Raw genomic sequence first — 25,167 nt, forward strand, 5'->3', positions numbered from 1 at the left:
ACAGTGAGATGGATGGATGAAGAGGATCTTAGGGAACGTGAGGTCAGAGAGATATGATGGAGAGAGGTGGGTGGCTTTGAAAGTGAGGAGAATTATTTTAAAGTGGATACGATGTTTGATGGGTAGCCAGTGGAGTTGCTGCAGAACAGGGGTGATGTGCTGGATTGAAGGGGTTCTGGTGATTATCCGGGCTGCAGAGTTCTGAAGAAGCTGAAGTTTTTGAAGTGACTTGTGAGGGAGACCAAACAGGAGAGAGTTGCAATAGTCCGGGCGAGAGGTGACCAGGCTATGGACTAATATGGGAGCAGTATGTGGGGTAAGGGATGGACGAAGACGATTAATGTTCCGTAGATGAAAGTAAGCAGACCGGGTAATGCTGTTTATGTGGGCTTGGAAGGAAAGTGTGCTGTCGAGGATGACACCCAGACTCTTGACTTGGGAGGAAGGGGAGACAGAGGAATTGCAGAGAGTAACGGACAAACTGTTGGTTTTGGCGAGTATGGTTTTTGTACCTACAAGTAGGATTTCAGTTTTCAGTTAATGAAGATGATGGCAGATAGATACTGTAGATATTATACAGTATTGAAATTTTGGGTGGTGTTATATTTAACTTAGATTAAGATATGTGATCCACAACGAGCTTGTCTGGATACATATTGATGTGTTAGTACAGTGGTTTTCAACCTTTTTTCAGTGATGTACCCCCTGTGAACAATGTTTTAATTCAAGTACCCCCTAATCAGAGCAAAGCATTTTTGGTTGAAAAAAAGAGATAAAGAAGTCAAATACAGCACTATGTCATCAATTTCTGATTATTAAATTGTATAACAGTGGAAAATATTGCTCATTTGTAGTGGTCTTTCTTTAACTTTTTGGAAAAAAGATGTAAAAATATCTAAAAACTTGTTAAAAAATAAACATGTGATTCAATTATAAGTTTCTCCACATAGAAGTAATCAACTTACAGTGCCCTCTTTGGGGATTGTAATAGAGATCCATCTAGATTCATGAACTTAATTCTAAACATTTCTTCACAAAAAAAGAAAACTTTAACATCAATATTTATGGAACATGTTCACAAAAATCTAGATGTCAATATTGAATATTGCATTGTTGCATTTCTTTTCACAGTTTATGAACTTACATTCATATTGTGTTGAAGTATTATTTAATAAATATATTTATAAAGGATTTTTGAATTGTTGCTATTTTTGGAATATTTTCAAAAAATCTCACGTACCCCTTGGCATACCTTCAAGTACCCCCAGGGGTACGCGTACCCCCATTTAAGAACCACTGTGTTAGTATATAGCAGGTGTGTCAAACTCATTTTAGATTGGGGCCACATGGACAAAAATCCACTCCCAAGTGGGCCGGACTGGTAAAATCACGGCACGATAACTTAAAATTAAAGACAACTGCAGATTGTTTTCTTTGATTCAAAAAAGAACAAGCACCTTCTGAAATTGTACAATTCATAATGTTGTTGGGGTTTTTTTACACTTACATGTTGCCGTTAACAGCATTCTTGTAATGACTGTGTGGCATATTGTTGCCGGATTTGTTCCCCCGAGGATGCGTCGGCATGAACACAGCAAAGGTAAAATATAATGACTTTATTTAAATAACAAAGGGAGCTAAGGAACAAAAATACTGGAGCTAAGCAGAGAAAACAAACACAAGGCGCTAGCATGGAGGCTAGGAATAACAAACAGAAAAACTAGACTTGGCACGAAGGAAAAAAAAGGAAAAACAAAACATTTAGCATGAGAGCTAAAATAAACACAACGCAGCGCGAGAGCTAGCGAGTAGTAGTGTGGCGAGTCAGTCATCAACAGTTGCGTAAAAGAAAACTAGGATCCCAGGCAGAACAACGAAAAGGGGCAGGCTTATATAAGGCAGTAATCAAATGTAACAGGTGTGCGGGAACCGAGAGTAGCAGGTGAAACTAATAAACAACCATGGTGACTGACTAAACAGGAAATAAGAAGATCAGACGGAGAGTGATACAAAAAATGGAAGCAAAACAAATATCAATGAAGATCCGAGCTGCGGATCGCAACAATTCTATCTTTGTCGTTATTTATATTTTCTGAATAATTATGTGATAATGTTCATCAGTCAACTCATTGATGTTAATTTTCAATCCATCAAGATAAAAAAAATATCAAAATCAAATTACAGTATGTTATTTATGTAGTCTGATCATTTTCCTCGACTGATGTACTAACATCATGTGGTTTATTTTGTACATGTGTAGCATCATTTACAAAGATACAAAGAATTGCTATTGCGACATCCAGTGGACACATTTAGAACTGCTGTTTTTTTTCATTCAAAAATTTCAGGTTGATTTTTATACTTAGCAAACTCATCCCGCGGGCCGGATAAAACATTTTTGCGGGCCTAGTCCGGCCCTCGGGCCGTATGTTTGACACCCCTGGTATATAGTGTATAAAACACTCTGACCATCAAAATGGATTGTTTTGATTATTTAAGTATGAGGAGTTTGTGTATCTGTGGGTGTTTGTGAGAAATAAATACGTCTCCCCGCCCAGTGGGGTGTTTGAACGACTGTGTTAACACAAGAACAGCCCTTTTTTGGGAATTTTGGTATTGTTCACAATCATTATTAAAGAACTAACGGATGTATTTCCTTTTTTTAATGTACTCTAACTCGAAAATAAATGTAAATAAATGTCAACTTACAGCAGAGCCAAAGGGCGGTACTCTATTCCGCCCATAAAACCCGATAAATAACCATCCAAAAGTACTTCATTTACATTTTGTGAGTTAAATATTCACCAAGTATTAGCTATATTGGTATTATAAGCACTAACGCAGACAAATTATTTATAGCGGCGCCGGGATCCCAAGCTTGTGTGCCGATGTTAACATGATCGACTAGTGAGCTGTTTCCTCGCTTCCTTGCTCATTAAACTTTATTCTGGATTATAAATTATGCCTCTCACCTGGATAGTAGATGAATGAGGATGTATTCCGACAAGTCGGTCAACCTTGCCAACCAATTCAAACCCTTGAATGGCGAGAAAGACACAAAAAACGCTTGGTTCCACATTCCTTTTCTTCATCTAAACAGGACTATACCAATATTTTTAATAAAGATCTGGCTTTAAAATCACAAGGGGTATTCAAGCACCTAAAGGGAAACTGCTCTATTTTGGGAATTTTGTCTACCATTCACAATAATTATGACAGACAAGAACACGCATCTTTTTTGTTAGGATTTCAAAGATTAAAAAAAAAAACGCCTGAAAGATGTGGCTAACAAGAGTCACCGTTGTAGCCTTCAAAGCCCTCTAAAACTATTTCAAAACTCTCCAGCAACTTTTTATATACACATTGCAAGTCTATATATAATGTACTAACAGACAGGTTCATAACAATATGTAATAAGATCAATATTTACCGTATTTTTGTCATGTTAATCATTACCGGGACTGATTTCTTCTGTGCATTGATATCTGTTTCCATAGCACCGCATGTCTGACCTCTGGCAACAAATGTTTGTTCCTACTACTGAAATCGAACACACGTGTGTGTGTGTGTGTGTGTGTGTGTGTGTGTGTGTGTGTGTGTGTGTGTGTGTGTGTGTGTGTGTGTGTGTGTGTGTGTGTGTGTTCTAAACACAGTAGACTTGGTAACAGACATCTAAGACGATTTTTTTTTGGGACAAGTGTGGATTCACAACCTTATCTTTTTGAAGGCGAACATACTGAGGATGAACAGCTGCTTCTAAAAGCGAACACAAATGAAGGGTGAGTTGGAGCAGACGGAAGCCGAGAGAATGAGGTGAAAGTGACTTTGGCACGGTAAATGTGGAACTTGACCCATGCTATTCTGACATAAATGGAATGCTTACCCTAACGGGGAAAAACTTCCCCAGCCAGCTGTTCAACTACAGTACATACTGTGTACAAACAAAACATGGGCTAATAATTCACAGATACTGTAATATGATTCTTCATGTTTTTCGGTCAGTACATAGTGTCCAATTGTGTTGTGCATTACAAACGCGTTACATGTATTCATAGAAGGTAGCTTATCTCTTGCCGTAGTTAGCTTTTTCCGCTAATACTGTAGCATGGCGATGTGTTACTACGCTACAAAAAGTGTTCCTCAGTGTTTGCTCATACAATAACAATGTTGTAACAGCTTGGTTATTACACAGGCTACGGAAAGTAAATGAAGTATTGTTGAAGGTTTAAGAATGGATTTTTATAGTGACTTGGAGGTAAAATTGATTGCGCCCATTAGCTGCATTGCTTGTCACCAAGAATAAGAAGATTTATACATGTTAGAACAAAAAAACTTTTGTCCTCTTGTCTCTTGATTGGGACTGATTCCAAAAAACAGTGCAATTCCCCTTTAAAAATCTGGACCAGGATTAGGTTGAACATTACCCAACAGAAGCAGCAAAAGAACAATAAAACAATAAAAATAAATAAATTATCAGCTTGCAGGACACAGGCCCCTCCAAAATGTATTCTTTTTTTTGTCATTATCATTACAAAAATCAAACATTGTTGCTCAATACTTTAACTTCCGTTTTCCTGTTTCTAAAAAAAAAAAAAGATCTGATAAAACATTTTTTGAAGAAAATCAGTCAAAAGATATGTTTTTAAGTAGATTAATTACACATTGAATACATTTTGTTTAATCGCAGAAAATTTGTTGCTTGCATAATTTCAAATAACTTCGACGTATTTTGACACAATGCAATTTTATTTTGCCAGACTGTCACACATGTTTGGTAAATGTTTTTCTTTAGTCCACATTTTTTTATTAGCTCAAAACTTGGAATAGTTTTATCCTAAATCCAGTCAAATTTTGAAATGAAATCTGTCAGTGAACACAGCAGTCGGAGTCTCCTCACTCATTCTTATAAGTATGCAATGACCTGATCACTGACCAGAGAACAAAGTAAATTGCGTGATTAATCTGCATTTACACAAGATTAATCAATATTTTTTTTGATGAATAACATGCATTAACAGCTCTAATTATATTGTATAATTTTTATTTTAATCTTTGCATTGTCTTTTCTCGTCACTGCTTCATGCCAATTGTGGCGTATGCGTCCTCGGCATGAGGTGTCAAACCCTGAGAAGGCAATAAAAATGATGTATTAAGAATCATGGACGTCAACATAACTGTCTCCAGGACTCACCGTGTATAAGTCTTCTGCAGTCTGTTTAAAAAAGAGAAGAGATGTAAGAAATTAACACACAATGGTGAAATTTACACTCGTCCTAAATGAAACATAATGTCCAGATTGACTTTGCAAAGTGCACAAAAAGCTCATGCTACTTTATAGCTTGCGTGGCGCTTTTCTGCACGTTTGCATCATCATTTTTTAATGTGCTCACCTGCTTCTTTTTACCTGCAAACTTCTTAGCACTGCTGATCTGTAGTTCAAACATATTTAGAACATCAATCCTGGTTCATATATTCAGATGACCATTTATTAGGTCATTAAAGGAATATAAGGATCTTAATTTACAGCTTTTCATTAAAGTCTTCCTTTTTTATGTAAGCACAAACATTGTAGTTTAGACTTGTTACACAATATACAGGAAGTGAAGCAATACCTACTGACACACACTGTATTTAATTTAAGTGATTCATACCGTATTCAGGAATGTTGATAGACAATTGATTAATGCAGTTTATTTAGGCTAGCCCTACATCCAAAGGATTCATTAAAACATCCATAAAAAATGGTGAGATTTTATTTCTGTACAAGAGATGCTAACCTTAAGTCTGCAGTAGAGGGCGGTCAGGATGATGCCGTACAAAAACAGAATACCATCCAGCACGTAGCAGAGCTGACATTCCCCAAGAGTTTCTGCACAAGTACGGAAATGAAACACTAATTAACTGTGTTTAAATGTTTGGAATTATGACATAAAGTTGTCACATTTAACTAAACTTACAGCAGCGTAATCAACATCCACAACAAACAAAAGGGGTTAAAAATGGCCCCTTGTGCCACACTATAGACAGGGAAACCATGATGAAGCCTCCGGTGAAGTAATTCTTCTATTTTTCCACCAAAAATGAAAAGGAAAATAATCACGCTTAAGACCGTGATCACATGACTAAGCCAGCGTCTAGCTTCAAGCATCACCACATGCTACACTTTGAAGGGTGAAAATTCTTATGATTTAACGAGTCAGACGCTTTCCCAATAATAGTCCAGCAACATGAATTCATAGTGATTTTTATTTTTAAAGCAGCATCAAAGTCACTCACCACAAGCAACATGACCCGCTTCTCTTTTCACAACACAAATTGGGCCATCCAGAAACATAAGCCGTTTTACCTCCAATGCTCACTTTTGTATGATGAAATGAAACTACGAGGCATCAGTCACCTGACCACAGTGCGACACCTGAACTCACCGGCTTGACCCAAAGTCACCGACAGAGAAATGACCACCAATAGCCGGCTGCTGCGCCTCAAAGTCATGGTTCTTGAGTCCAAGAAGCACAAAATGACCAAACGGTGAAGCGGGTGTCTCTTTTTCTGATGAACACTGAAGATTAGGAAAAAAAACTTTTAAAAACTCACAGCTAAGAGGGGGAAGTTGTGGTCTGAGCTCGAGGTCCATTCTCTCAGATCTCATCAGGCCACTCCCCCTTGAAAAGACCAAACCAGGGCAAAGTACTATAAGAACAGTTCTGCTTTCTGAGCGCAGGGACGTGAATACATCACAAAAAGCCTCCTTTTGGATCTTAAAATATTTATTAGGCATTATACATCAGAGATTTGCCAACATCAGGACTGCGTACTTCAAGGGCGAACAGGAAATGAGGTGTGGTTGTGAGAAGTAGACACCTTTTCAACCAAAAAAAAAAAAACGCAGACTTAGCGGTCGACCTCGCCGAACACAATATCTTGTGTGCCTGCGGGAAGAAGAAAAAGCCGGTGACTTTAATACCAACAACAAGGGTCCTGTGGATCACTTCACTTACCGATAATAGCTACCACATCTGCCAACATGTGTCCTTGAGCCATTTTGTCCAAACCGGCCTAAAAAAGGACAAAAACAATTACAATTACAACCTGAAGTTAATTCACAAGTAGTTTGTTCAAGCAACTTTGCAGCCTTGAATTAAAACAGCATTGTTGCAGAGAGAAGCAGGAAGGAAGCAGCAGCAGTGAGGGCATTTAAAAATGTAAACTTAATGAGGCTGCCTCCAGGAAAAGACATTTAAAAATTGTGCTGCATGATTTATGGCTTTGTTTCTAATATTTAAATGTTTTTTTTAAACACGCACCAGGTGGGCGAATCCGGGAGCTTTGATCTTGCAGCGGTAGGGTCTGCTGGAGCCGTCTGACACCAAATAAACACCGAACTCACCCTGCAGCAACACAAACACAAGTAGAGAAAAACAATAAGCATCACAACAACTCCCTAAAGGCTCCATAATTATTAAGGTTTTTCTGTTTGTTAGCAGAATTACACACACATGACCAAAAGGTTTTGCTTCTTCTCCCTAAGATAATAGCTCACCTGAGTATCGTTCAATTACATCATCATATCACTGATAACAGAATAAATGTAAGATGTGGTTGAAGGAACCTCACCTTGGGGGCTTCCACAGCGGTGTAGGTGGCCCCTGGGGGAACCTGGTAGCCCTCAGTGTACAGCTTAAAATGGTGGATCAGAGACTCCATGGACATCTAGAACAAGAACCACACAAACATGACTTATCGGCGACATGCACACATCTCAAAGTAGTTCCAGTGTCCACTTACCTTCATTTCTGATCTTTTGGGCGGAGCCACCTTAGCGTCGTCCACCTTGATCTCGCCTTCCGGCATTTTGTTTAGGGCTTGGTGCATGATCCTCAGGGACTGCCTCATCTCCTCCAGCCTGCAGAGATACCTGCAGCAAGGATGACACGGTTGATGCAAGTCGTGGACGAGGGAGGGACCGGCGGAGAAAGCGGGTCATTCCTAAACCTGTCATAGCAGTCGCCTTTGCTGCCAATCGGGACGTCAAACTCCACCTCTTCGTACTTGTCGTACGGCTGAGACTTGCGCAGGTCCCACTTGATGCCGGAACCTCTCAGCATCACCCCGCTGGTGGACGGATGGACAAACCCAAACAAATAAAAACATGTTTCTTCTGATAAGCTCAGTCTGAAAAGTTTCTGGCACCACCTGAAGCCATAGTTTAGCGCCTCCTCTGCGGTCACCACGCCAATGTCCACAGTGCGATTCTTCCAGATGCGGTTGTTGGTCAACATCTGCACAGAGGGTAGCAAACATGTAGGATGTTTTTCCACCATTCTCTAATAACCACTAGGACAGGGAAATTCACTGAAATCAGACCGGAGATTCACTTCAAAATTTGGGAGCGGACAACATTTTTGCAAAAGAGTCCTAAAAACAACCGAGTGCTGTCATTTAGAAAATCTGGGATTAGTATTTTCTGCACAAAAACACACAATTGTTTAATTGTGCTGTTATATGAATAACCAATATTTATTATTGAAAATTTAATTCATATTTTGTGCCAATCAAGTGCTGGTCTTCTTACATGGTGATGTGACCAATTAGGGCATTTTCTGAACAATGTTATTTGTTTCTTGACTGGATGCACTGACTAGTGTATGTACACTTACATTCATCAAACGAAGCAGCCAGTCAATACCACGCATTACAGCTGAATAAGTCACAATTTACTGTGTTGCCAGTGTTGCAAAAGTAGGTAGGTACCTCCAGAAGAAATTAAGCACAAACGCACCCGAGAGCATACTAACTAGAGTACAGAAAAAAGATGATAAAAAAGTATGACCAGCACTAACATAGAAGTAGAAAAGACAACCATTTAAAGAAGCAGCGGGTTTATCCAATGCACCCTTGCTAAAAGACATTCTCAACACTACAGCTCACATTGTGTTGCGGGTGGGATTCAGCGCACAATGCTGACTCGCAGGTATGAATGTGTGCCTGAACTATTGGTCAAATTTGGAGATTAAATTTACCTACCAAGTTAATTAGAAACATTTTATTTTGTTGGTTTCAAAAATCGGTTTTCTTAATCCAAGCAACTGCAAACTGACCTGGATGAGAGGTGAAACATCTTCAATACAATTGAATCAATTTGTTCTGATCCAACTCATCTATAGCACACATTTTTCTTCAAATAATTTCTGACTTTGAGGATAAAAACATCCATCCATTAATTTTTTACCACTTGTCCCTATCAGGGTCACGAGGAGAATAATGTTCCTAAAATGATCACTAATGTACTAATTAACTAGTATTTGGTAAATATAGAGGCATTGGCCTTTTACCATCACCAAATACCAGAACAAAGACCCAGGGTGATGCATTTAGCCACTATGGCCCACACCTGTGGAGCAGGCCTCAGGACAGCAGAGACTGTTGATATTTATAAAAAAAAATTAAAAAAAGGCTAAAGATACACCTTTTTAATACATTTTTTACTGATTATGTTAAACTCTTGTTTTTTATTATTTATTGTGTTGGTTTCTATCTTATTAATATTACTACTATTATTCTTTCAATGTTAAGTTTTTAATAACGTGTTAATGTATTGTTTATATTAAATTTTTACTTATATCTGATCATATGTTTCATTATATTCTTTTTTAGATGGCGTTACCTTGATTTTATCTCTAGTGTGGACGCCCCAAAAGTGGCGTTTTTTCTTTAAATCCTCATTGCAGTACCATGTTTTGTTTTTTTGTTTTGTTATTGTCAACAGTGCTTGTGCGTGCGTGTGTGTGTGTTCATGCCCTTCTCTTTTTTGTATGTACAGCACTTTGTTTGCCACTTGCCTGTGTATGAAAAGTGCTATAGAAATAAAATGTCATTTGATTTATTTTTAGACGAATGAGGATTTCACAACCTTATCTTTTTTAACATCAATATACGGAAAATGAATTGTTGGTTAAAGAAGCGAGCGCGAATAGAGAGTGAAACGTTGGAGCAGACACAATCCGAGAGGGTGAGGTCGGGGTGACTTGAGCGATTGATATTGCTCAACATTCTGTGTTGATTGAGCGACTGATGCCCCTCTGCGGTAGCTACTTATTTTAACTGCAGTTGCAGTATTGAGCTACTATAGACACGCTATTTCGACAGCAGCGCACCGGAAAGTCAGGAATCCAGGTCAAACAGAGCAGAGAAATTAACATAACAAGCAGTTAAAATGTAATAATTCATGGTGGTGACAACTTGTGGATATTTTCGTCCACAGAGCGCTTGAAGGCTGCTTCAAAATCATCTAAGAGTGTCTAAAGCAAAAGTGGCCCCACATACAAGCTATGAGCCCATTATTCTCTTATGCAACCGCTTAGGTCAAAGGTGTCAAACTTAAGGCGACATCATTTTATCTGGCCTGCACACACCTGGAATAAAATGTTTTAATAAAGTACTTAATATTTTCTCACTAGATAAACATTTTCTTTCTAGATAAAATTAAAGACTTAAATATCTGCTTGACTTCTGATTTTATGGCAAACTACTCATCAAATGAATAAAAATAACAGTACATTTTACGGTGTTTTTTTACAGCATATTACTGTAAATCGAAAAAAACTACCATTTTTGTGTGTTAAAATTCTGGTGCATGGTCAGGATTGTACCACCTCTGTCTCAATTTAAGCCAGGAAAAACCCTGAAAATTACTAGTTATTATACAGGTTACAGAACATAAATTAAGTGTTGTTGGCAGTTTTTGGAAGCATGTTTAAAGTGATTTAGAGGAAGGATGGTTTGCGTCCATTAGGTGCATTGTTAGCCACCTAGAACGAGCAGATTATTCAAAAATTAGAATGCATAAAGAAAAAAAATGGTCTTCTCTCTCATAAGGACTGTGAACGATAGGCAAAATTCCAAAAGAAGACACAAACAGGTCTGACGTTTGACAATCAACCCCTGAATGACTCAGATAAGGAATGAGATGTGATCAAATAAAACCAAAAGTTAAGTATGGTGGTGCCTCAGTTTGCAAGTGCCCCAGCTCACAAATTTTTGGGGAAAGAGCTGTCTCTTGGCTGATTGTTATGCTTTAGGTTGCGAGCAAAAATGGGGGTTGCAAGCTTCTCCACTGCTAGTTGGCGTCGCGCAGTGTTTCTTAACCGTAGGACCCAGGCCCTTTGTTGGGCTACAAATACCCTCGAGAGGGCCGCAAAAAATATCTGTTTCTCAGTTGTGGTCCGTATGGGTCGCAGCGGTACTTCATTGTATTACATTTTTCCACCACTTCGGGCATTCATCCATCCATCCATCCATTTCTACCGTTTGTCCCTTTCGGGATCACGGGGGGGTGCTGGAGCCTATCTCGCCTGCATTCGGGCGGAAGGCGGGGTACACCCAGATTAAGTCGCCACCTCATCACATGGCCAACACAGATAGTAAAAATCAAAATCAAACAAACGGAAGAAGCCTGGAGCAAGTCATAGAGAAGTTTCTTAAGTGCAAAAATAATAACTTAGGTGGTGAAGCTGTATTTTCATTTGCACTTAAATTTAGTTAAACATATCCATTATTCTTTTTTTCATTATTCATTTAGTTAGAATTAAGTTGGGCCCTGCAGTCAAAAAGGATAGGAACCTCTGACGTAGCGAATATCACAGTGAACCTTGTAAGCGCTGACCAAAACACCCGGTGTATCACTTGCTAGCATTTGCTTGCAGCAGATTAAAAGTTGACAAACGTAACTAGTTTTTGAAACCATGTAAACAAAAGAAAGTGGTTGTGAAGAACAGGGTTGATGAGAAGAAGCAACGGATTACATTGATTGAATTAAAGATAGCAGTCATCCAAAAACCATGGTGTGCTACAATAATGGCACCGTCCTGAGACTGAATGAATCATGTTAGTTTCGAGTTAGTAAAATATTTATCCATGAGAAGATGGAGAAACTGCTAATAGTGTTTGATGGAGAATCAGCTCCTAGGTAATAGGGAAGACATCAGTTATCCAAGGTAAGTGCTGTATGTTATTAGTACATTATTTAATAAAACTACTGAAGTTTAGTAAAAACTATTGTATTGTTATTTGATACAAATTAATTATCTAGATGTGCTTATATCCTACTTTAAAGCATGTTACATGTTAAATATGTGGTGATTTTAGGGGGGCTTGCATGGATAAATTGAATTTTAATACATATCAATTAGCAATGTTGTTTTTAAATATGAGTACTTTGGGTTATGAGCACCGTCCCAGAGCCAATTAAACTTGTGAGCTGAGGTACCACTGTACAGTATATGGCATCAAGTCGACACAATGTATTTCAAAGCAGAGAAATGTTGAACCTTGGCAACAAACTTCAAACTTTCTGCTTTAGCAAAATCCTGTGTGCAGTCCTGGTAAGCAATATCTGTTCTGACATGTGCAATCCTGGTGACCAACTAAAAAAAAGGCCTGACTTTAAAAAAAAAAAGGTTTCCCACTAAATAATAAGTCTCATTTTGCCTTGAGATTAAATACATAACTTTTATTTGTTCATCATATTTGGTCTTTCCGTTACAATTACCTATAAAAATGATGGATGGTTCATTAGGGTTAAGCATACAAAGTCAGACTGGGTTTAAATAAATTATTTCACAGAGTATACAAAATGAGAATTATTGTGAAAGGAGAAATCTGACCCTTAGTATAACAGCCCAACTGTTGATAACTCACCTCTTCCACCTCGTCAATGCGAATAGAAAAGTTCTTGCACCACACGTAGATATCGTCCATCAGGCCCAGAGGAAGATCCTGGAACACAACGGAAGAGTTTGCCACGTACATTCACATGCTTTTCCCGGTAATTTGTCTTAAATACCTGATGAACACCACCAGGTCGGATGTATGCGGCGTGCATTCTGGCTCCGGACACTCTCTCGTAGAACTCAAACATCTAAAAAGACCGAAAGAATAGGATCAACATGCTGAAAACTACAAAACCAGTGAATGTGGCACATTGTGTAAATCATAAACAAAAACAGAATACAATGATTTGTTATTTTTTGTAAATATTAACTCATTTAGAATTTTATGCCTGCAACATGTTTCAAAAAAGCAAGCACAAATGGCAAAAAAATTTAGAAAGTTGAGAAATGCTGATCAAACACTTATTTGGAACATCCCGCAGGTGAACAGGCTGATTGGGAACAGGTGGGTGCGATGATTGGGTATAAAAGCAGCTTCCATGAAATGCTCAGTCATTCAAAAACAAGGATGAGGCGAGGGTCACCACTTTGTAAACAAATGCATGAGCAAATTGTTGAACAGTTTAAGAAAAACATTTCTCAATGAGTTATTGCAAGGAATTTAGGGATTTTACCATCTAGGGTCTGTAATTTCATCAAAAAGTTCAGAGAATCTAGAGAAATCACTGCACGCAAGTGGCAAGGCCGAAAACCAACGAGCCAACTTCACTGGTTTTGTGTTTTGTACACACTGTATATGTTTTATGCAAAGACAAAAGTCATCAGTGACCTTCTCTCTTTCCTCGAACATCCAAAAGAAGGGGGTGATGGCTCCAATGTCGAGTGCGTGAGTGGTGATAGCCATGATGTGATTCAGGATGCGGGTCATCTCTCCATACAGAACTAAAATTTTAAAAACAGAGGGGCAGTTTATTCAGAAATGTGTTTCTATCAGATGCTAATGAAGCATTAAGGGTCCACTTAAATGGGAACTGCAATTTTCTTGGAATTTTGCCTACCGCACACAATCACTATAAATGACATGACGAATGTAATTTAAAAGAAATGCATTCTAAGTCATAAACGTAAAGAACAGTCCGCTTACAGCCAAGCCAATGAGAGGTCCTCTATTCAGCCCATAAAACCCAATAAATAACCATCCAAAACCGCTAAAAATACTCCAATTACATTTTGTGACTTGAATATTAACCAAGTGTTAGTGATATTGTCATTATAAGCACTAACACAGACAAACTATTTATAGCGGAGCGTAATCACGAGCTTGACGTCAAAAATCAATGCACCGCGTATGCTTAATATGATCAAAATATCAAAATATTAAATGTTATTATAAATGTGCCTGTTACGAAAATACATGTATACTCACATCATGTATATAAAACCATAATGGAGGTGGTGAGATGTGTTTTTAAAGGTTTTTCAGGTAGAATACAGCAGCTCACATACGATCCATTGTAAGCAGACTTTTGTTTGGTCTTTCTTCATTATATCAGATTGCATAAAAAAACATCAGTCGTCATTTCTTTCATAATGATTGTGAACGATAGGCAGAATTCCAGAAAAAGTCCAGTTCCCTTTCAAATGTTTACCTCTGATCCACTGAGCACGGGGTGGTGCTTGGATGTTGAGAAGCCTTTCCACAGCCAGGGAGTAGGCCTCCTCGTTACACATCATAGAAACATAGTCGAGACGGTCAAAGTAGGGCAGAGCCTTCAGCAGACACAAGAAGAAACCTCATAGACTTACAATATGTTAAAAAGTTTGTTATAGTTTATTTGTTTGATTAGGTACCTGCAGGTAAGTCTTGTACTCGATTAGTTTCTCCGTGCCGCGATGAAGCAGGCCAATGTGGGGGTCACACTTTTTGACCGACTCGCCACTGAGCTCCATCACCAGGCGGAGCACGCCGTGAGCGGCAGGATGCTGCGGCCCAAAGTTGATGACAAGGTTAGACACATCCTTCTTTGCCATGGGATCTTTGTCTGATCAAAACAAAGGAGAGAATTTGGTTTGGAAATTTGACCCGTCACTTTAATAGCAGACATATCTTTTTAGAGAGTGAGTACCATTCCATGGAGGTGGTTTCCAATTCTTATTAATAGCAGTGGGGTACATTACTGCGCCAGCAAACTGCTCAGTCCACTTCACATCCGGTTGCCATTGTTTATTCCTGATAAACACAGAACCGTAGAACATCTTTTACCCAGACTGCCTTTTCAATAAAAGGACCACAACTATGGAACTCTTTACATGACACTTTGAAAAGTATATCTGCACTGGTCACTTTCACAAAACAAACAAAATTATGGCTAGTTGAGCAGCAATCGTGTTCCCCTGTTTCGTTTTTACTAATTGTTTTTTTATCTAGTCTGCACTTTGTGATATTATTATTGGCTTTAAGTAGTTTTCACTTTGTCTATATTATTTCTATTATCGACTCATTTTTGCCTTTTTTTTTTTTTTTTCTGTTTTAATGATGTTGGATTTGTGTTGTTGTTTTTGGGGACAAGTGTTGTAAATTAGCTTTGGCTACAAACACTGATGCATACATTGGATAACTGTTTCAGATGTCTCTGTTTTTTAGATCTGTCCCTATTTCAAATAAACCTTAATAATAATAACAATAATAACTACATTGCATTACATAGGCTTCACGGTGGAAGACGGGTTGATGCGTCTGCCTCACAATACGAAGGTCCTGCAGTCCTGGGTTCAATCCCAGGCTCGGGATCTTTCTGTGTGGAGTTTGCATGTTCTCCCCGTGACTGCGTGGGTTCCCTCCGGGTACTCCGGCTTCCTCCCACTTCCAAAGACATGCACCTGGGGATAGGTTGATTGGCAACACTAAATTGGCCCTAGTGTGTGAATGTGAGTGTGAATGTTGTCTGTCTATATGTGTTGGCCCTGCGATGAGGTGGCGACTTGTCCGGAGTGTAAGCACCTTCCGCCCGATTGTAGCTGAGATAGGCGCCTGCCCCCCCCCCGCAACCCCGAAAGGGAATAAGCGGTAGGTAATGGATGGACTACATTGCATTATTGTAGCTGCACTGTCTCTACTTTTACTGGGTGTTGTAGCAAGCCAATAATTACGAACGACGCGATTCATTCAATACAATGTCTCACACAGTGCTATTAAAGCTAACCGTACCAAAATATATTAGACAGTTACCTGATTAAGTGGGTTTATTGTGGCAACATTGTGGCATCATTAGCTAACTGTGGGCGAGTGTACACCTTAGTGTTTAGGCTACACGGTCTGTCTGAAAGAAACGTCAAATCCTTTATATTATATATTTGAACCATTCTTTTACTTACCGGGTTTGAAGCACGGCGCAACCATGATTTCCAATATTACTATTTAACAGTAATTTTGTTGAAGGACGACCTACTTGTGTAAGCGACCTTAACATTGTCACCGCCATCTTGGTTGTCAAGCCACCTCAGGCTAGTGACGTAATGGAGTTCTTCTTCTTCTTTTGTTTTTATGGCGGTTGGCAAGCAACCTTCTGGTGCGCATTACCGCCACCTACTGTAATGGAGTGTGGACCGAGGTGGATCCCTACTCTATATTCTTTTACTTAACCCAGTGTTTTTTAAATATGTGTATATTGCTTTATATCCTATGTTTTCTGAATGCAATCCTAATATATCTCCCACTTCTAACCTAATATTTTCTTTTGCTAACTTATTTTCCAGTATTTCTCTTTCTCTATTATATTTCCTACATTGTATTAAGACATGGTCAACATTTTCTATCTGGTGGCAAAAATCACACAGCCCTGTAGTATGTTTGCCTATCAATTTTAGTGAACTATTTAGATATGTATGTCCTAATCTCATTCTAGTAATAATGTCTTCTTCTTTCCTATTTCTACGCCCCCCTCTCATGACACCTACTTTCCTCTGGACTTTGTAAAACTCTCTACCTTTTGTTTCCTTGTTCCAATTATCCTGCCACTTTTTATTGTGTTCTATCTTAATTATGCTCTTCACTTCTTCTTTACTGTGCTTAATCTCCATGTTTACTTCTGTTTTAGTGGTTGCTTGTTTTGCGTACCTATCAGCTAACTCATTTCCCTCAACTCCTACATGAGCAGGAACCCAGAGAAATGTTACCACACCTCCCGCTTTATTTATCCTGTAGATTGCCTGAACTATTTCATAAACTATATCTAGTCTTGTTTCTGATGTTATGTTTTTTATGCTCGTCAATGCACTGCTGGAGTCCGAGCACACGACTACTTTCCTAGCTTTGTTTTCCTCTATCCAGTTAACTGCCATATAAATTGCTACCAATTCCCCCGTAAAAACAGATAGTTTATCACTAATTCTTTTATTCAACACTATATTTCTCTGTGGGATAACTGCAGCAGCTCCTACTTTACTATTTATAGTTTTTGATGCATCTGTGTATATCATAATATTATCAAAAAACATTTCCTCAATCCATTGTTCTATTTGGTAACTATTTAAATGTCTATTCTTCAGTAACTGCATGTCTACCTTTGGGTTTTCATACATCCACGGTGGTATTGCAGGAATTGGTACTGTAGGGATCACTTTAATATTGTCAATTTGTGTTTTTTTACATATATCTCCTATTATCCACCCAAAACTATTCATTTTTTTCTTCCCTTTTTTCTTGGCAATTTATTAGCACTTGACGGGTTGGATGTCCTTGCTTGGATCCTTTTAAGTTTGCCCAATAAACTGTTGAGAGTTGATCTCTCCTCATGTCCAAAGGTTTTTCATTAATTTCTACTTGTAATGCTGCCACTGTAGTAGATTTAGTAGTTCCACAACATAATCTTAACGCCTGCGACTGGATCCGGTCTATTTTCTCAAGTAGAGTTTTTGAAGCAGATTGATAAATAATGCATCCGTAGTCGATAACAGATCGAATTAAAGTGATATATATTGTTTTCAATGTCAACCTATCAGCCCCCCAATCTTTACCCCTCAAAGCCCTCATTATATTTAACACCTTTTTACTTTTCTCCACTATCTTGCTGATGTGGGTTGACCAGTTAATATTTTTATCAAACCATATTCCTAAATATTTAAATACTTGTACCTCTTCTATGTTTTCTCCATAGAGTTTTATTTGGAGCTTGTTTTGTACTTTCCTCTTCGTAAAATTTATGACTTTTGTCTTTCCAACAGAGAATCTTAAACCCCAAGCCGTCCCCCAGTCTTGAACATTATTTACCACTTTTTGAATCTTCTTTTCTATATGATTTGTATTTCTACCTCTCTTCCACATCACTCCATCATCAGCAAACAATGCCACCTCCACTAACCCTTCCACTTTGATTGATTGATTGATTGATACTTTTATTAGTAGATTGCACAGTACAGTACATATTCCGTACAATTGATCACTAAATGGTAACACCCGAATAAGTTTTTCAACTTGTTTAAGTCGGGGTCCACGTTAATCACTTCACTAAAAACTTCATTTATCATGATGGAAAATAGTACTGGACTTATTATACTCCCTTGTGGGGTCCCATTTTCCACTTCGTATTCTCTGCTATATTCATTCTCTATTTTTACTAATAATGTTCTACTTGTTAAGAAGTCTTTTATCCATCTGTACATTCTTCCTCTAATCCCAATCCTATTTAATTTCATCAGCAACCCCTGTTTCCACAACATATCATACGCTTTCTCTTTGTCAAAAAACACCGCAATTATACTTTCTTTATTTATTTGTCCCTTTCTAATTTCCTCTTCCAGCTGCACTGCTGGGTCATTTGTGCTTCTTGCTTTGCGAAAACCACTTTGGTAGTTTTTTATAATTTCTTTTGACTCTAAATAATATATCAATCTTTCATTAATAATTTTTTCCATTATTTTGCCCAAATTTGAGGTCAATGCTATCGGCCTATAATTTCCTGCCTCTTCCGGATCTTTCCCTGGCTTGCATATTGGAATTATTACAGCTGTTTTCCACTCATCTGGTCATTTTCCTTCTTCATATATCCTATTATATAATTTCAAGACCACTTCTTTGCCGATGCCACCTAAATTTTTGATCATTTGATAACTCACCAGGTCTTTCCCTGGCGTCGTATTTTTAACTTTTTTTTAAATTCGAACCATTTCATCCAAAGAAAATGTCATATCTACAGTGTTGGTAAAACTCTTATCGTTGTCTTCCTTCATTTCCTTAATATTTAAACTAATTGTTTCTTCTCTCTTTTGTTTTTCTACATTTCTCAAATTATCATTACTGTGCACTTTAACAAAGGTTTTTGCTAAAAGTTCTGCTTTTTCTTTATTTCCTACCACACTCCGCGTTCCATCTTTCATCACATGATTTTTATGTTCTTTTCTGACCCCTGACATTCTCTTGATCATTCCCCACACTTGGCTTAAAGGAGTATTTCTATTTAGTGTTTCACAAAAAGTTCTCCAATGGTGTTTTCTTGTTTTTTTAATAACATATCTTACTCTAGCTTGATGCCTTTTATATTGGATCATGTCTTGGAAATTATGTGTTCTTCTCAGTATTCTAAATGCTCTATTCCGTTTTTGTATTGCATCTGTACACTCTTGTGTCCACCACGGCACTATCTTCCTTCTTCTCCCTATACTATTCCTTGGTATGCTCTGTTCGGCTGCTTCTATTATGCACTTTGTAATATCTGTATTTAATTGTTCAATATCTTGATTTATATCTACTTCCTTTAAAGTTATGTCGGTAATTTCCCTAAATTTCCCCCAGTCACCATGATTATACTTCCATCTTCCTTCTATCCTAGAGCTTTCTGTCCTATGATTTATGTTTATGTGAATTAAGATTGGATAGTGATCACTTCCCATTGTGCTGTATTTATTTACTTCCCACTCCACCTTTCCTGCTAACCCTTGTGACACTAGTGTTAAATCTATTGCTGTTTCTTTACCCGTGACGACATCTAACCTTGTTCCCGACTCATCATTCACACACACCAGTTCTTTTTCCTCCAAAAGTGCTTCCAATGTATCCCCATTCCAGTCATCCCTTTCACCCCACATTGTGCTATGTGCATTAAAGTCACCACACCAAATAATATTGCCACTGCAGTGCTCGATTATTGTTTCTAGTTGGTGAATTTCTAATTTCTTGCATGGATTATAGAAGTTTAGTACTTTGTATCTTTCTTTATTATTCCATACTTCTACTCCTACTATCTCTAGTTCTTGTTTTACTTTTAATATTGAATAATGCATATCTTCCTTAATAAATATGGCACATCCTCCTCCTTGCCCATCATTCCTATCTTTACGTATCGTTATATATCCTTTTATTATAAAGTTTAATTTTGGCTTCAGCCATGTTTCTTGAATACATAATATATGTGGTTTATTTTTCATATTATTAATATATCCCTTTAATTCCTGTCCATTTGCTATCAAACTTCTGGCATTCCACTGAACAATTAACATGGCATTGGATTGTGGTAACATGACTCGGTCTCGTCTACTCTCTGTAGCTCACCTTGCACCTGTTCCCAGGATAGTTCTTTTAAATTTAAAAACTTTGCTGCTGCTTTGACCATTATTTTGATTTTCTCAGTTTTGTTTCTAGCCTGTTCTGTACAGTTTATTACATAAGCCAGGAATACAACTAGTTTGTCCATGGAAATTCCTGTATTTGCTGCCTCTTGTTTTTTATTTCTTGAACTATTTTCACTTCTGTCCTGTTCTGCACTTTCTTGATTTCTTATTCTAACTGCCTCTGCGTGTGTAATATTTCTTTCAACTCTGATTTGCTGTACTTCTGTTGCCTGTTTTCTTATGATGCAGTCCCCATACGCTGCTGTGTGATTCCCGCCACAATTACAACACTTGACCTGTTCATTTTCTCCACATTGTCCATATTCATGCTCCCCTCCACACCTTCCACATCTCATCTTAGCATGACACACACTAGCTATGTGCCCATAGCGTTGGCACTTGAAACAACGTACTGGGGGTGGCACGTAAGCTCTAACATAGAAGCTTAAATACCCAATCATGATTCTCTCTGGTAGGACCTCCTCTGCAAATTGCACTAGCACGGATTCGCTCTCAGTCTTTCCACCGTTCCTAAATGCCATCATTCTTTTCATCATAGTGACAGTTCCTCCTTTTATTTCTCTTTTCAGATCATCTAAATTTTCTCCTCTTGGGATTCCTGTCACGACTCATCTTGCCCCCTTTCGTTCTCCCACTTCGATTTTTTCCTTTATTATTTTGTTGCACAGTTTTTGCAATCGCATTGCTTTGTTCTTTTGCTCTCCATTTTTGCATTTAATCAACAGCCGTCCGTCCCTGAGCACCTTCGCTATCTCCACCTCTCCAATGTCCTTCTTTAATCCCTTAACCAGTGTCATCAAACTAATGTCATTCATATCTTGGTTTGATTTAAATGTAATATGATCTTATATTCATCCACCATAACCCTTTTCCTCTTATCAACCTCTTCATCGTCTTCATGCACTCTTTTAGTACTCGACTTTCCTTCACTCCCTCCTCTCCCCTTCTTTCCTCTCTCCCCTCTAGTCCTATCCATTTCCATACTATCCTCATACATCCCGTCACTATCCCCTTCCATCTCGATCCAGTCACAAAACAGCTTATGCTCAACCGCCAAAACAGATTTAGACACTCTCGCCGCCGCCAAATTCACTCCAAATGTTTGGTAGTTCCGCGTCTCTCCTTCCGGAAGCTCCTGACCACAAAAACCGTAATGGAGTTGCTTCTTCTTCGCTCTTCTTAAAGAGGCATACCCGGTGAATAGCGCACTTAGTTGCCACCCAACGGCGAACCTCAAAACTACTATTACAACAACAATTTTCCATACGTAAATATACCGTATTTCCTTGAATTGCCGCCGGGGCGCTAATTAATTCAAAACCTATTCTCACTCCTGCGCTTACCAAAGGCATGCGGTAAAAGTAAGCATGCACTAATTATTTTAAAACCTCTTCTCACTCCGGCACTTACCAAAGGTATGCAGTAAAAATTTGAGTGTGATGTAAGCTTGGACCTTAAATCCTACTGAATAGCTCCTAATCGTCTTCCCTTTATGCGATTTCAAATTACCGGTATTGAACTCAGCCTCCTCCATTTTGAAAATGATGACAAGGGAAGTGTCACCCGTGACGTCACGAGTTTGACCAGGCGGTAATACTAAGCATGTGCTTATTTTGGGAAGCGAGTTTGACCTGGCAGTAATTCAAGGCAGGCGCATACTATATGCCCTGCTGCAATTCAAAGAAATAGGGTATTTTTTAATTCAAGTACCCCCTAATCAGAGCAAAGCATTTTTGGTTGAACAAAAGAGATAAAGAAGTAAAATACAGCACTGTCATCAGTTTCTGATTTATTAAATTGTAAGACAGTGCAAAATACTGCTCATTTGTAGTGGTCTTTCTTGAACTATTTGGGAAAAAAAGATATAACAATAACTAAAAACTTGTTGAAAAATCAACAAGTGATTTCATTATGAATAAAGATTTCTGTACATAGAAGTAATCAATTTAAAGTGCCCTCTCTGGAGATTGTAATAGAGATCCATGTGGATTCATGAACTTAATTCTAAACATTTCTTCACAAAAAAAAGAAATCTTTAACATCAACATTCATGGAACATGTCCACAAAAAATGTAGCTGTCAACACTGAATATTGCATTGTTGCATTTCTTTTCACAGTTTATGAACTTACATTCATATTTTGTTGAAGTCTTATTCAATAAATATATTTATAAAGGATTTTTGAATTGTTGCTATTTTTAGAATTATTATTTTTTTAAATCTCACGTACCCCTTGGCATACCTTCAAGTACGCCCAGGGGTACGCATACCCCCATTTGGGAAACACTGGTGTACTGCAAAGGTGTCCAAAGTGCGGCCCACGGCTGGAGATTTATTGGTCCATGGACATTGTCATGGAAGGAAAACACGTAATATATTAAGGAAGTAGTTTAAATTTAGATACTAATAACTAGGTGTGACAGGTTGGTGTCGTGGGGTCCTCAGGACCGAAGGATCACAGCAGGAGTTCAAGTTGACAATTCTTTTTAATCTTTTTACACACAATATTTCTTCTTTCGTTTGTTCCCAAAAGGATCTTTAATTTACACAACAGTTCATCTTCTTCGTTCGCTCCCCAAGTCTTTTCAGTCTTAGTTCGTTCACTCACAAAGTTTTTAACTCGCTCAGTCCTCCCACAACCCTTCTGACGTCCTTCGCACCTCCTGGAGTCCTTCTGGCTTTTCAGCCCCGCCCTGCAGTCACCAACGCTGCTAAATAGAGACAGGTGATTAGATAACCCGTTCCAGCTGAGGTATCCACTCACCAGTCATCTTGCTCCCAGCCGGCTCCTGTGCATGCCATTGCCAGCAAGCGGCCCGTGACCACGCCCGGCCTCCCACACTAGGGTTGTGGGAAAATCAATTTGAATACGTTGTGTGATTTAGAATCGATTCTCATTTTTTTAAAATCGATATTTTATTTTTTTATTTTATTTTAATTTTTTTTTATCAATCCAACAAACCACTACACAGCAATACCATAACAATGCACTCCAAATCCAAAACCAAACCTGACCCAGTAACACTCAGAACTGCAATAAACAGAGCAACTGAGAAAAGACCCAAACACGACACAGAACAAACCAAAATTAGTGAAACAAAAATGAATATTATCAACAACAGTATAAATATTAGTTATAATTTCAGCATAGCAGTGATTAAAAATCCCTCATTGACATTATAGTTAGACATTTATAAAAATAAAAAAATAAAAACAATAGTGTCACTTGCATCACGTCTCATAAGCTTGACAACACACTGTGGCCAATATTTTCACAAAGATAAAATAAGTCATATTTTTGGTTCGTTTAATAGTTAAAACAAATTTACATTATTGCAATCAGTTGATAAAACATTTTACTTTACAATTATAAAAGTTTTTTTTTTTTTTTAAATCTACAACTCAGCTTGCATGTCAGCAGACTGGGGTAGATCCTGCTGAAATCCTATGTATTGAATGAATACAGAATCGTTTTGAATCGGAAAAATATCGTTTTTGAATCGAGAATCGAATCGAATCGAAAAAAATCGATATATTATCGAATCTTGACACCAAGAATCGATATTGATTTGAATCGTGGGACACCCAAAGATTCGCAACCCTACTAATAACCCACTAATAAGATCAGGATTGACCACATTTTTTCACCACTTTTTTAAGTACGCACACGCCATTTTGATATTTTTTTTAATTCTGTAAAAAAAACCCACAAAAAAAGCATTATATATATTTTAAAATATTGATGTCAGCTTTGTGTTACGGGTGAAAGTGTACAGTATTATTATTATTAGTTATTAGAATCAAAATGTCAGTTTTTCTTACCATGTATTGATTAACGTGGACCTCAACTTAAACAAGTTGAAAAACTTATTCGGGTGTTACCATTTAGTGGTCAATTGTACGGAATATATACGGTACTGTGCAATCTACTAATAAAAGTTTCAATCAAGCAATCAATTCTCATAACATTGCAAATTTATGGCCTGCTTGTTGCAAATGCCCCCCCTGCCTCTATCACAAAGCAGACACTAAATTTTGTCTTTAAATGCATGTAAATATATGTATATATATATATATATACATATATATATATATATATATATATATATATACATATATATATATATATATATATATATATATATATATATATATATATATATATATATATATATATATTGTAGCTGAGATAGGCGCCAGCGCCCCCCGCGACCCCAAAAGGGAATAAGCGGTAGAAAATGGATGGATATAAGCTTTTTTCTTTTTAACTGTGACGGCCAGAGCGCATGCCTTTTTGCACTCATCTTCCAGGAGCGCGCCAAGCGCGTGTCAGTCCGGCGGCAGCAAGCGGCTGAAATCAATCTCCAGCAATCAGCGCCCCTGCTGCTGATCAGAGGACCGCCTTCATAAGCCTGCACAACCTAGTCATGTGTTCGAGTACTGTAAGGGATCATCTCGCTCTATGCAACCTCAGCTCTCTCTCTGTGTGTTTTCCTCCGTTGTGTTTGATTGGTCTCGTGTCTTTCTTGTCGTCCTTCCTTCAGTATGCCTTCTTTTCATTCGAAAAGCTGTGCTTCTCGTCTCCCCTGTGTTTTTCCCCTCTGGTTCTCTGGCTGCCCCCTTGGATCTCGACCTCCCGCCTGGACACGGACCTTTTGACGCCTCGCTATACCCCCGACTACCTGCCTATCTCACGGACATTCGAACTTGCCTTCTCCTCCGGGACTTCTGCCTCTCGTTCGACACTCCCGGTAACACACAAGAGTTAATTCACACATAGTCGTGCACCACACACACTCTTGGATTTAGTCTATATATATATATATATATATATATATATATATATATATATACATAAATCATAGAGCTAAAT

At 38.1% G+C, this 25,167-nt stretch overlaps 2 protein-coding genes across 2 annotated transcripts; both read right to left on the reverse strand.

Moving 5' to 3' along the window:
* Nucleotides 1–4,727: 4,727 nt before the first annotated feature.
* Nucleotides 4,728–6,644, reverse strand: LOC133560324 (high affinity immunoglobulin epsilon receptor subunit gamma-like). The gene is made up of 5 exons (XM_061912760.1): nt 6,426–6,644; nt 5,778–5,869; nt 5,391–5,429; nt 5,192–5,212; nt 4,728–5,124 (listed from the first exon to the last, which is right to left on the reverse strand). The coding sequence occupies exons 1-5, from the start codon at nt 6,490–6,492 to the stop codon at nt 5,071–5,073; spliced, it is 273 nt and encodes a 90-aa protein (XP_061768744.1). The 5' UTR covers nt 6,493–6,644; the 3' UTR covers nt 4,728–5,070.
* A 105-nt stretch (nt 6,645–6,749) lies between these two features.
* ndufs2 (NADH:ubiquinone oxidoreductase core subunit S2) lies at nt 6,750–16,201 on the reverse strand. The gene is made up of 14 exons (XM_061912759.1): nt 16,044–16,201; nt 14,795–14,898; nt 14,520–14,710; nt 14,318–14,438; nt 13,498–13,610; nt 12,842–12,916; nt 12,697–12,774; nt 8,194–8,279; nt 7,993–8,112; nt 7,786–7,915; nt 7,615–7,710; nt 7,305–7,388; nt 6,999–7,056; nt 6,750–6,929 (listed from the first exon to the last, which is right to left on the reverse strand). Exons 1-14 carry the CDS (start codon nt 16,148–16,150, stop codon nt 6,892–6,894), a joined length of 1,401 nt encoding a protein of 466 aa, XP_061768743.1. The 5' UTR covers nt 16,151–16,201; the 3' UTR covers nt 6,750–6,891.
* Between the last annotated feature and the right edge of the window lie 8,966 nt (nt 16,202–25,167).

Source organism: Nerophis ophidion, linkage group LG10, assembly GCF_033978795.1.
Source record: "Nerophis ophidion isolate RoL-2023_Sa linkage group LG10, RoL_Noph_v1.0, whole genome shotgun sequence".
In the NCBI taxonomy this organism is placed as follows: domain Eukaryota; kingdom Metazoa; phylum Chordata; class Actinopteri; order Syngnathiformes; family Syngnathidae; genus Nerophis; species Nerophis ophidion.

Excerpts from the sequence above, each read along its gene's own strand:
- LOC133560324 (XM_061912760.1), bottom strand. The coding sequence starts at position 6,492 with ATGACTTTGAGGCGCAGCAGCCGGCTATTGGTGGTCATTTCTCTGTCG. Across the intron at positions 5,870-6,425 it reads GGTGACTTTGGGTCAAGCCG|AAACTCTTGGGGAATGTCAG; the intron begins GTGAGTTCAGGT and ends GTACTTGTGCAG. Across the intron at positions 5,430-5,777 it reads CCCTCTACTGCAGACTTAAG|ATCAGCAGTGCTAAGAAGTT; the intron begins GTTAGCATCTCT and ends TTTGAACTACAG.
- ndufs2 (XM_061912759.1), bottom strand. The coding sequence starts at position 16,150 with ATGGCGGTGACAATGTTAAGGTCGCTTACACAAGTAGGTCGTCCTTCA. Across the intron at positions 7,711-7,785 it reads CCAAAAGATCAGAAATGAAG|ATGTCCATGGAGTCTCTGAT; the intron begins GTAAGTGGACAC and ends TTCTTGTTCTAG. Across the intron at positions 7,057-7,304 it reads CTCCCGGATTCGCCCACCTG|GCCGGTTTGGACAAAATGGC; the intron begins GTGCGTGTTTAA and ends GTCCTTTTTTAG.